At 46.6% G+C, this 13,076-nt stretch overlaps 1 protein-coding gene across 1 annotated transcript; it reads left to right on the top strand.

Moving 5' to 3' along the window:
* The first annotated feature begins 704 nt into the window (after positions 1–704).
* Positions 705–12,766, top strand: LOC139048818 (uncharacterized). Its single transcript, XM_070523596.1, has 3 exons — positions 705–742; positions 6,092–6,169; positions 10,781–12,766. Exon 3 carries the CDS (start codon positions 11,015–11,017, stop codon positions 12,764–12,766), a length of 1,752 nt encoding a protein of 583 aa, XP_070379697.1. The 5' UTR covers positions 705–742; positions 6,092–6,169; positions 10,781–11,014.
* The last annotated feature ends 310 nt before the right edge of the window (positions 12,767–13,076 follow it).

The following is a 13,076-nucleotide window of genomic DNA, read 5'->3' as shown; positions in this document are numbered from 1 at the left end:
TGCTGTATGTCCGAGTCAAATCGTGCGAGGGTGAGCCGGCGATCGCGGCTCGATCTTGCGTACGAAAGGGTGAAAAGCGGGGAGGAAGCGCGCCGTCTTACACGAGCAAAAACGCTCGTGTACTTAGATTTAGGTGCGTGTTAAAGAATCTCAAGTGGTCAAAATTAATCTCGAGTCGCCTATTACCTTATAACCAGAGTGTGGTTTCGGCACGTCAAATTCCAGAAATAATTAATTGCTGAATTGAATAAGACGCGTCGCCACTGATGACTGGGCGCACCTGTTGGTTACTTTATTCATTAACAGATATGTATACTATAGCGTTCGGCCTTACGCGTGCATGGTTATACTGCGTGATTTAGTTATCTATAAAATATAGAGCTTCGATGATTACTCTGATAATTCCGGTCAACGACTCAGCCCTATAGAGTTACCCACAAATTCATTGTGGGTAACTTCAGCAGCAACGCCGTGCAATTCTCTTTAATAATTATTCCGGTATTCTCTGTTCGGTAATGCACGATCGTTCTTAGGCATACGACTACCGCTGTAGGGCCGTATCTCTCATCGACGGCGCTAACGAACTGTTATCATGCAATGCCAAACAATAACCAGGCTGCGTCTTTCATTCGCTATGAAATTTTTTTCTTACAGGTGGCGCTAATTTCCTTTCAACAAAACTACATAAAGACCAACGTCAAGAAGAGTGAAGCAGGAGGAGCATGAAAAGAAGGAAGGAAAGGTAGGGAGGTCAACGATGCGCAAATTTACACACAGTTATTTAGCCGGATGCTCATTAATCTACGAGCAAAGGATTTGTGTAAATTTACGATATTACCATTTACGACAGAGATTGCGTGTTAGCTCATGACGGGTTAGCTCATGACTTCTTACCTGATTTAACTTGTTAAGGGACAAATCTGCTCACGGCTGTTTTTAATTTTCTTATACAAGGTGTCCCAGCTGACGTTAGCCAAGCCGTTAAACAAAGTGGCACAATATACGATTAGAGGACTGCAGTGTCTCCTATTCCTCCACGAGGATAATTCTGTGCTAATTGTCCAGCTAATCGAAGAACATTAATGAACTAGTGTTTAATTTTTGAAGTTAAAACGTGGTTTTTACTGTTACGTCATGGAACCTACTCAGTCCATGCCGGGCGTAAATATTTTTTTTCCGCGCTTCACTCGTAGCACGCGAAACAAAGCCGTGGGCGTGATTGCGCATCCACGAACCTTGACACCAGTGGTCCGAAAAGCGACCTTAATGAAGTCCTCTCACTGCCTGACTTGGCAACCACTTCTCTATGCGGCAACCATCTAGAAGTGGCAAACTGCCAGTGCTGGTTTCCGCTGATCGCGAGCTGTGTGTTCCACTCAACGCTTGCACCCGATCGCAATGACCAGGCGGTTGCCATGCAGGCAAGGAGTGGAGTTATACTCAGACATCAAGTGTAACGATGCGGAAGGTAGAGAGGCTTCTTGCAGTGGCTGCGTTCGCACTTGAAAATGGATGTTCTTGGCCGCGATTCTGCGAAACTCTTCTTTATAGTATAGGTTCCACGTTGAATGAAAAAAAAAAGTTATCACCCTTAGAAACAAACAAACCGTGGTATGCGGCTGCTAATGCGTTGTTTTAGATCATTTTGCTTTGCGTCGCTTTTTCTCGGGGGGTTTTATAATAATAATATATGGGGTTTTACGTGAAAAAAACCACTTTCTGATTACGAGGCACGCCGTAGTGGGGGACTCCGGAAATTTTGACCACCTGGGGTTCTTTAACGTGCACCTAACTCTAAGTACACGGGTGTTTTCGGGGTGTTTTATTAGCAGCCCGTAGCGGCAACCTCACGTGCATGCTCGCGCGAGCAAACGCCGTTGGCGCGCAGCGAAGCATGAGGGAAGTGCTAAATTTTCGTCCCCGCACTTCTTGCGTGTAGCTTCCACAGTGTTGCACCTGATTTCTGAGACAAAGCACAGTTTCTTCAAACCAATTTTGGGACCGCTGTTGTCAACGCGCATGGCGCGCAATAACACGGCACTTTTCCGATTTCGCGCGCTATAATCAAAATACGGAAAAAAAAAGAATTGGCCGTCCAGCCGGCCCGCGAGGCGGCGCTGAGACAAGATCTCGACGTCCCGTCGTGGGAGACCTGAGCCCGGGTCGCCAAAAATCTGTCGGACAATTCAATAAATTATTACCAACCACCAAATGCGCTTGACATAGCGCGATGAAAATGACTGAGTGCTTTGCCTTAGGACACAACAATTATTTTGTCATTGGAAGCTGCGCCCTCAAATGAAATTTTTTAAAAATTTTTAAATAAGATTATTTAGTTGGCCGGCAATTACCCCACAATATTAACTTTGGTGGCGGATGAAGACTGCTAACTGAACGGCGTAGGTCTCACAATCGTATATTATGTCACTTATATTTAGGAGCTTCTAATTTTAGCGGGGACACCCGGTACAAGCGAACTTTCTTGTTCCTGAAGTTGACTCAACAAAGTAGAATGCCCGTGATAACATGAACAAATGAGGACTATTTTTCTTATTTTTATCAATAATAACATTGCCATCGAAAGCACAAAAGGTGTGGAAAGTACTCATCTGGGGCTCCAAATAACCTTGAAATCCTGAAGTGTAGAGATCTGAGAGATCTGAAGAAGTGTGATTGCTGTGTTCGCGCAAAATATATTGCGCAGTGTATACAAATGGCCTCACACACACAAAAAGAAAAGCCACCGCCTAAGCCCTCCGTACTGATGGTTAACCATGCTGAAACGTGCGGACCCGGTGTTTATCACTGGGTTAATCCCAATGGTTCCTTAAATGACGGCTTAGTAGGTTGCCGGATCCTCAGTACACAGTTGCTGTTTGCTCTCGGTTGCACGAGCTTGTTCTTGTGCCCAGGCTGCAGCATCGGTACCGCGCAGACGAGCTCGTTCTTGGTTGCTCGTGGCGTTGCTGATCGAAAGCTGCCTGCTCCTCAAGAGTACGTACGTCGCGTGGCCTACCCATTTCGGAGCCGGTGAAAAACTGCTACGGGCGCGCTCGGCGGCGACGGAGAGCAACGACGTCACTACTGGCGCAGCCAATCGCGCGCCTCTCTTTCTCTCTATTGTGTTTTTCGCGCATGTGCATGGGGTTGCGCTGGAGGAGTTTTCAGCGTACATACGACAGACGGACGGACGGATGGATGGACGAATTGGCTACCCATATACACCTTCGCTGTAAAAAAGCAGTGAGTCCCCTGGTTCTGTTAAGCAGGAGTTGCCTTCACGATAGCTTATTCAGCACTGATTTAAATGGCTGACAGTTCTTCTTGTGATGTCTGCCGCTGTAGGAGAACACTGACCACCTATTGTGCCACTGTCCTCAGTTTGAAGTACAAAACACTCTATGTCCAACGCATTCAGGAAACTAGATGATCGTCTTCTGAGTGGACAGACAATATTAGAACCGTCCCCACCTCACTACTGCAGAAGCGCGGCAACTAGATTTCATCCTAATTCACAGCCTGGAAACATGCCGGCTTCTGCTCAGAATTACTTCACAGCATTTTGCGCAACCACTTCTTTCAATGATAGAGAGCCATCTGGGTGCTCAGATACATGCCATGTTTCAAGAGCATAAATCACGACTTCCACGATCGATTTTTTGGCACTCAGAACCCTGCTAGTCAGCATGGCTTCTACAGGCGCTGAAAATATAAACGTCAAACGAAGGTCTTAAGTGGAAAAGTGACATTTCCACGCTAGCAGTGAAACAATTAGCTTTACACCTGCTATTTGTTATGTATGAAGTCACTGTTCACGTCTACACGGACAGTTCTGTGATCAAAGGCAGTGCGACTGCAGCTTGTGTTACACGATCCTTACAGGTAGAGTACGCCTAATTGTCGGCTAGGACGAAAAAAAGAGAGAAGGCAGGGATGTTAAACAGAAATGCGTCTGGTTGGCAGCTACCCTACACTGGGGGACGGGAAAGGTGCAATAGAAAAACTAGACACCACAAAAGTGGGTAATTTGTACGGACTCCTTATCGGCTTTATCATGTCTTGAAAATAACAACAACCAATCATGCTCAGGGATAACGTACGCAATACTAAACAGTTTAGCGCAGGCTACTGCAAGAAAATATAAAGTGATATTGCAGTGGGTCCCGGGACATGCTGGTGTATTGCAGGCAATAAATTAGCTGACTCGTTGGTAAATCAGCCCATAAAGATGCAGAAATTAAACTCATCCGTTTATCACCAATAAATACGCAACGCATAATAAAAGTACTAAAGAAAGAATTGTGAATGTCAACCTGGTTTAATGAAAACACTAAGGAATCGATTCTTCACGAAGTGGACCCCAACTAACATACCTGCTGGATGTAGAACTTTGGAAAAGTATCGAGACAGTAATTCATCGACTGCACCGCGGGACAGCATACACAAAATATTTTCTATGTCGCGTAAGACGGGATTCATCCTTCGCTTCTTACTCCTGTGCCAGCGACGTTGAGGATGTTCGCCGTCTATTCCTCGAACGCCCCACACCCGCGACGCAAAGATGGCAGCTATACAACAAGGGCTACAATCCATTGATCTCCACCTACCTTTCTCGCGCGCAAAATAACTGGTCCTTGGTCATCGAAAATAACGCAGCGAGTAGCATTAAATGCACTCGAACATTCTTTCGAAGACGCAAACATCCTTGACGAGTACTAGATGCCGTGCTGAATAGTAAGATAATAGACAGTTTTAGTTACACGTACGTAGAGGCTTTGCGTACGTAGAGCTTCTACGTGTGAGCAGTGCGCATGCGTAGCACGTAGCGGGCGCGGGCGCGTCTCACGGACGTACGTGAGATTCAATTCTTTGCGTGCGTTTCTTGCGCACGTAGACAGCTTCGTGCGGGAATTCCGCAAGATCACGAACAAGCGATAGCGGGCCGCGCGCGCGCAGACGGCTCGCATCGAAACACGGCGACAGGATTGAATTGGCTACCGCCGTGCTCACATTTCCAGATAGGTGGAGCTAGGGGGTCCCTCTTGGGGTGAGTCGCGTACGTGTAGCTAAAGGCGTTTCAGATGGCGTGCACGTAAGGTACGTAGGCTTTTCACGTTTGCGTACGTGAAGCCTCTGCGTACGTGTAACTAAAACTGTCTAGTGTACCTACAACTTGCTTCCATTATTTGTATTTATGAGCGGTCGCATATTACGTGGGTTACACTCTTTTGTATAATGTTTTGAAGCTCACTTTTGACTGTCATATCTTTGTGCGTGCCTTATTTTATTAGTGTGTATTCCTCACCTGTTTACCTGCTCATCACAGACAGCATGTTGGCTGCGTGCGTGAGTTGTGACTCTGTTTACAAACTCAGTGTGGCGCCTTTGACTTGCCTTCGCCTTTTATATCTGTATGTTTGTGTGTGTGTGTGTAGGACTGCGTGCTGTGGATTTCTGGCCCTAGGATGTTGTTTCTTTTCCTTTTCTTCCTACATATATATCTTCTGTATTGTTGTTTCTGCTATGCGAGAAGGAGTGGCCGTCACCACTATAGAGCGACATCTCTTTCTTTTACTTTCATTTCAATAAAAAATAAATATGAGAAAACGTACAAAAGAGGGTGGGGGAGGGGGGGGGTTAAACTACATGACAGTAAATGAAATACCAATTTATTAAATTAATTTTCGTATTTTTAGATGTCGGGGCACGCCCCATTTTTGTAGATAAATGCGAAGAAGCTGACAGCTTCTGACAGAAGCAACTTCATTTAGCGTACTTGCAATTGAAAGCATGCACTGCGAGCATGGAGATGAGGCTTTGTTGCACGCGTTATTACTATTATTAATAGTAGTTTACTTGTTTCTTTCTTCCTTTCTTACTTTTCTCTTTCTTTCTTTCTTTCTTTCTTTCTTTCTTTCTTTCTTTCTTTCTTTCTTTCTTTCTTTCTTTCTTTCTTTCTTTCTTTCCTCAGCGTAGGGTAGTCGTTTCTACTATTATTAAAGTTATTACGGTATCACTATTATTAATAGTTCTTACTATTTTAATAGTCGTTTTCTTCTTTCTTCCTCTTCCTTTTTTTCGTTTTTTGCAGCTTGTGCTATTAGGGGGTACTTCGGCTCCGCGGGCCTTCCACCATTTCAGAGCGTTTCCAAGCCGGGGCTCGAACAAGGTACGCCCAACAGCTGACTGACACGGGGCTGGGCATTGAACAGTATATGGAGTGCCACTGGTTCAATCTGGCTAGGGGCCCTCCAGCTCTCGTCAACTGGAGGGCTGTGTTGTTCAGCATGTGTCCATATATCAGTGCAGATTCCCCCCACTGGCATCTGGCGACTCATATTGGAGGCCCTGGTACCTAGGATCGAGAAAGGATGCTCTCTAATATCAGACACAAAGCTGTGCTGGGCGTCCCGGTTCAGAGAAGATTGATGAGCTATATCTCTACACGAACCGTTTCAGCCAAAAGAATCACTCACTTGATTCATCGCGGGTGCCTTCATCACAGGGAGAACAAGGGAGACGGGGTACGTCACATCGCTGCAGATAATGGTAGTGGCAAGTTAAAGAATGTTTGCGGTAGCATTTGCCCTAGGCGTGGCTTTCAAAAGCGGGATAATCAAACACATGCGCAGTGTTGACATACGCTTGGAGTAATATTCCTCGTTCTTTTGTACGGCATCCGCGCCATGGAGTTATAGCTAATTAAATAAATTCGGTGCTAGAACAGAAAAACAAATATCCGCATATTCGAATATCCGAATATTATACATATTGTAACGATGTTAGTAAAACCACAATATTTATTAAAGGCGAAATTGTGCCCACAAGTAAAAGTCACTGCGGTCGTGAAGGAGTCCGCGGCAGTCGCGTTCTCAAACTGGGCTCGAACAGTCTTCCTCTTCTCCTCGCGAGACACCTCGTGCGCGTGGCGCATGCGAGCCGGGTCCAGCCGGCTGCCCGTGCCACGGAGATCGCTGCCCCATGTTGCTGAACAACACCACTGTACGGCGTGCACAGTGCCCAATGCAAAGGGCGCGCAACTTGAATGTCACCAAGTTTGTCATGGCAATATTATATTTAGTCATACTGTTAACACTCACTTGAGGGTCGTTATAGGGAGGGTCAGTAATTGAATTGCACATAGAACAAACATTGAAGGTCATTTGTAGGAGAGCATTCGTAACACATAGAACATTTGTAAAAAAAAAACACAGTTACATGCAAGGAATAAATAATAAGCTATACAGTTCTATAACCGAATATCCGTGCAGCCTAACCGATCCCACCGGTTACCCGGTTTTCGAATTCGAATAACAGGTGAATCGAATAAACGGACCACTGGTTTTGCCGCAAAACTGGCTTGATGTTGCTGCAGCAGCTTGAAGCGTCGGCTGCCAAAGAAATTCCGTGGTCTGATCGGTGGCTTTTGCGAACAAGTGCCACTGGTTCAACCCGCTCAGAGGCACTGGCTGAAAGCGCAGGAGCAGCCGCAGGTCAAGTGAAGACAAGTTCATTACAACAGTCATGTTGGAATTACATGGTAAAAGTACTACAGCAGGATGTTTCAGTGTTCTGAAAAAAAAAAATAAAGGCTGCCAGGGGGATCTCCTATGATTACATAAATAGGGTTGTTATACAAGAACAGCAAAGAAGTACAGTCAGGTGAAAAATAATAATAATTAGGTAAGTTTATTCTCTATAATAGGAAATTGGATACACAAGTTGATGGTAATGCTAATTGTTAAATAAAAAACACGAACAATAATCGAAAGCGTCTGAACAAGCACAATAACAACGAATATTAACAAAAATAATCAACCCGACATGAGGGACGAAACTCGTTTCATTATCAATAAATTAATTACTTATACAAAAACAAAAAGTATGCAGCAAAATGACTTACATATCGATAGTTAACTCAGAAATTAAGGTGATTTGGATAATTCCTGAATGAAATATTTCTTGGTGCGCACGTAGAATGTATGAACGTCGTGTGATGATTTTATTTTGAAAGGTAATGAATTCCATATCTCTATGCCAAAGAAGAGAGCTGTGAACTTGCCATAATTCGTCCTTACAGCATGAAAAAGAAGATTATTGTGCAGGCAAAACCGGGTACTGTTGTTAGTAATGTGTTCAGGATCAATATATTCAATGAAGTTGTCGCGTGTGATGAGCCTGTATGCGATTATGGATAGTTTCTGACAGAATAATTATAACGGGAGAATGTTAAGCTTAGGAAACGTTGACCTGCTGGACAATCAGATGGGCTGAAAGTCATTAGTCTCATAGCTTGGTTCTGAACTCGTTGCAGGCGTTCAATATGCGTAGATTACGTATTGGCCCATGACGATACACAATACGAAAGATGGCTATTAATATAAGCAAAATACAAAGAGGTGGAAAATAAGTTCTTGTCTTGACGATAATGTGCATGCCAAATGGAATATTTTTCACAAGTGCTCTGGCGTGTCCATGAAATTTTAGTTCAGTATCTAAGATGACATCGAGAAACCGTGCTTTGTTTGAAACCTGTATGACGTAATCGCCAATGTGAACAGAAGGTGGGACGTCGATTGAAGTTCGCTGGGAATGGAACACCATAAATGTCGCTTTAGTGGGATGAATGTGTACAGGATTATTTTGGCACCATAAAGTAATATTGTTTGAGTCGGTGTTAAGGTTAGACTGGAGTGTGGCAATTGATTTACTGAATGCAAAGATGGTCGTGTCATCAGCGTAAAGTATGCACTTGGTCTTAGGAAGAATAGTGGGTAGACCATTAACAAACATCAAAAACAAAAGTAGACCTAAAATTGATCCCTGCGGGACTCCTACGTTAAATAGCTTGGATGATGAGAGATGGCCGTTAATCTGTATGATTTGGGACCGGTTACTCAAGTAGTCTCTAATAAAGTTTAGTGGAGGACCAGATATACCAAATGATTCGAATTTAACAAGTGGTATGCGATGATTTATGGTGTCGAATGCCTTCGTCAGATCGATCAATACAGAACCCACAATTAGATTTCTGTCTATTGCTTGCTTGATTTCTTCAGTTGAAGTAATAATTAAGTGCCAGTTCGGTTGAATACCTTTGGCGAAATCCGAATCGCTGAGGAGACAAAAGGCTAAATTTCTTTAAGTAGCGCATTAATCGAGTGTGGAATAGCCTTTCAAATCAAATCAAATCAAAGCAAATTTATTTCACATCCACACATCAATCACTTTACAGAAAAAAAAGGATACAAATTGGCCTGTAGTTCCCTACTGAAGTCAGATCACCTTTCCTGAAAACAGGAACTTTTCTACCACAGGGTGTCTACCAACAGGGAAAACTGGGAAAACGGGGATTTCTAAGGGATCTTGGAAGTCTGGAAATACCAAGGGAAAACTCAGGGAATTTGTGCTTCTATCAGGGAAAATTAGCTGTCATTTTATTGAAAGGGAACAGAAGTCACCCTAATGCTGGCTCGAGTAAAAGAGAGGAATCGTAAGGAATTGTCTTTGACACCGTGTCGTTAGTTGGAGGAGTTGCCAGTGTACAGTCAACGACCGATTTTCCGGACACCCCATAATTCGAGCGGCTTGGCGGCGCGACAACGTACCCGATAGAGTCAATGTATTAGAACGTCTGAAATTTAGGACGCAAGAACCCCTCACCATGCGATTTTCCGGACTTCTGCCCTGATCGCAGGTTCGAAACGGCATTAATCAGAGACCCCTTCCGCCCTTTTAATTACCTCCCCGCGTCAAACCGGCGCTACCGCACGCAGATCCGCTGGCTGCCGTAACCATTACCGTGGCAACGCGAGGCCTAGCTGCTTCTACGTTCGCTATTAAGGTTCTTGCCGTTATTTTCAGTATTTTTCATTGAAAGAATTCGCCGCTGTAATCCTCGCGATTGGCTTCGAAGCTCGGAAAGCACAACGCGTTGCATGATGCCGGTTCCTGAAAGGCAGCTTTGCCTCAGCATAGAAGTGTTACGTGGTGAAGCATATGTAAAGTATTGCGGTGAAGCGGGGAAGGGTCAATTGTCGCGGGACACAGTACGTATTCTCTAATTACACACGCGCGCACCCGCCGTCTCCTGTCATAGTACGAGCACATATATGCCTAATAAGTGTGATCAGTGTAATAAGTCCTTGGGCAGTAAAAGACATGCATTCATTTTTTCGGACTGCCCGATTTTTAGAAGTTTTAGCGGCCCCTTGTAAGTCCGAAAAATCGGACGTTGACTGTGCAACTGACCAAGAAGATGCTTCAAATGGTCCGTGGGGCGAACATGCGGCAGAACGAGGACGAGAAGAGAAAGAACTGCCACGTGGAGGAATGAATGGGAAATGAACTGTGCTGCCTCTTCTTTGAAGGAGCTTGAGCTCAAAAAGGAAAGTGTTGGCTGACGCCGAGATGCAGGTGACCCTCATCCAAACCAAAATAAACTCTTTAAGGCAGTGAAACGCAACACTGAGGCATTGTGCGTGGGCTGAGAGTACGTCAGGACAGTTGACGTTGACTTTCAGCTGCAAAGAGAATCTCACTTGTGACAATGCTCGGGCTTAATACCGATGAGCTTGCTATCAGTTGATAGAAATAGCTCATTTTCGAAAACATTTGCTTCTGTATGCCTCTTTTTTATTCGTATTTGAATATGTTCGACTCGATTTGCAATGGGATTTACCATATATTTGCGAAGATATATTATTTGCTGTGCATTTTAGTAACCGCTGCCTTCAATGTTCTATTTCGAATAAAATAAACATTACTCCTTACTATTCAGAGAAGAAGAAGTCGCCGAAGGGAGCGAACGCACTTCACGTCGGCTCCGTTTTCCAAGAATTTCGCTGTGATTATCGCTCATTCACCTCATGAATGTAACACCAGCGTGTGCAGGAAGTCACCAAGATTCTACTGGCACCATATTCAAGGTGGGAAACGACTTCCTTCCCAATCACAGAGGCTTTTGACCAGCTCCACGCTAACCCTCACCGGAGCTCGCTTCGCCGGAGCGGTGATGGAAGTTCAAGTGAACGGGGAGGACATCTCCCCTGAAGAGTTTCTCCAAGGCAACGGTTGGTGCACCATTCGATACAAGACCCAATTCAACCGCGAGGCCGCGCAAAGCAACACCCAGAACGGAACCCACTCCCGCACCGGCGAGGGAGCGAACGGCGACCGACAGCGTTCGCGTCAAAGACAGCGTAACGTCAAGCAGCAAGTCATCAGGAACAGTAAAATGCCACTACTCCCACGAAGTGATTTCAAGGTCGTGATACGACCAAGAGGAGGCCTCGACGTTGCCGCCACCGGAACCGTGCTCCTCGCGTCGGCCATTTACCGGGCGGCCAACGTACCGGGGCAAGAAGCAGGGGAGGACACGGTGTGCACCAACAACCGCCAAAACATCATAGTCGTGAGTACACCTCACGCTACTCACGCCGCTAAGTACAGACAACTAGAAGCCATCACCATCGGTGATCGCCGCCACGAGGTCAGTGCCTATGAGACGGCCCCCGACTACACGGTGAAGGGAATCATCAGGGGAATCCCGTTGGAGGAGGACGCCAAGTCCATTCACACCAACATCGTTCACGCCCGCAACCCCGACGCCCTGGCAGCCAAACGGCTCAGTAACACCAAGACGGTCATAGTGGCCTTTCAAGGACCGCGAGTGCCCTCCTACGTCAGGTACGGCGGCGCCCTACTTCGCTGCACCCTGTATCGCAAGCAAGTCGACATGTGTCACTGCTGCGGGAGACTCGGTCACCGCATGGACGTGTGCCCCAATCCTCAGGACAAAGTGTGCCGTGGTTGTGACGCCCTCAACCCAGGCCCCGACCACCAGTGCTCCCCACGTTGCAAGCTGTGCGGGGGAACACACATGACAGCGGATCGCAACTGCCGCGCAAGGTACAAGACCCCCTACGTCGTGACAAAGAGGCAATGGGAACGACACAGGGCCAACGAGGAAGCGGAGGCGGCCGCCAAAGCCACCAGCCCCGCCGGCAAGCCACGCTCGAGATCCAGGACCCGCAGCCGAGGCCGCTCCCGGTCCCGGAGCCGCACCCCAAACCCACGGCAGCAGCAGCAGCAACGCCGGTCTCGCAGCCGCACCCCCAGAAGGACCTCAACAAGAGACACCGAAACCACCGAGAAGGTGAGCTGGGCAGATGCGGTCACGGGAAAACGAGCACCAACCACGAAGGCTGGCGACAAAGCACCCGCTAAAACAGAGACGGAGGTAACTAAATTAACACAGGCGATACAAGCGCTGCAGAAGCAAATAGAACACATGCAGACACAGATTCGCGAAAAAGACGACCTCATACAACAACTCCAGCATGCCGTGAAGAGCGGTACCGATACAGAGGCCATGCATGAGACTCAAGAACAACCAATAGACGACGACGAAGTCGTATACCCCGACACTAAACGCAGGCCCGCTCCCTCACAGACCACTCAGGCCACGCAGGGAACAGAAGAGGAACGCATAGAGGACGACGAGGTCGAGTTCCCCGATACCAAACGAAGACCCACTCCCACCCTTACAGAGGCAACACGACCCAAACGCACGCGCGCAGCGATACGCGACGCGCGAATAGATGCACTCGAGGCTCGCTTCAGCAATCTTGAGGAAACTATCATCGCGTCCATCACGCGTACCATCCAGCGGAGCCTGGAGAGTGTTCACCTCAGACTGTCGAGATTAGAAGCCGCAAACAGCACGATCGTACCGTCGCATAGGGAAGCGGCGCAACACATGTAACAAGATATAAGCATGGCCCGACACTCATCGATATGGCAGTGGAACTGCAGAAGTTACCAAAACAAACGAGCGCACTTACAACAATACCTGAAAACGATCCCCGAACGCCCAGACGTCATCATACTGCAGGAAACGAATGGTCCCGCCAAACTCGCGGGGTACCAGTCTATAACAGGCAAGGCGGAGAAACCAAACGTCACCACACTGGTCAAGCGAGCGCACACAGTTATCGAACACGATACCAAAATCAGAGACATCGAAAACGTTCTCGTAGAATTAATTCCACCACGCAAGACCCGCAATAGCATCT

The sequence above is a fragment of the Dermacentor albipictus genome, chromosome 1 (genome assembly GCF_038994185.2).
Source record: "Dermacentor albipictus isolate Rhodes 1998 colony chromosome 1, USDA_Dalb.pri_finalv2, whole genome shotgun sequence".
In the NCBI taxonomy this organism is placed as follows: Eukaryota; Metazoa; Arthropoda; class Arachnida; order Ixodida; family Ixodidae; genus Dermacentor; species Dermacentor albipictus.
The sequence above is the reverse complement of the archived record's forward strand: the minus strand, read 5'-3'. Positions and strand labels throughout refer to the sequence as shown.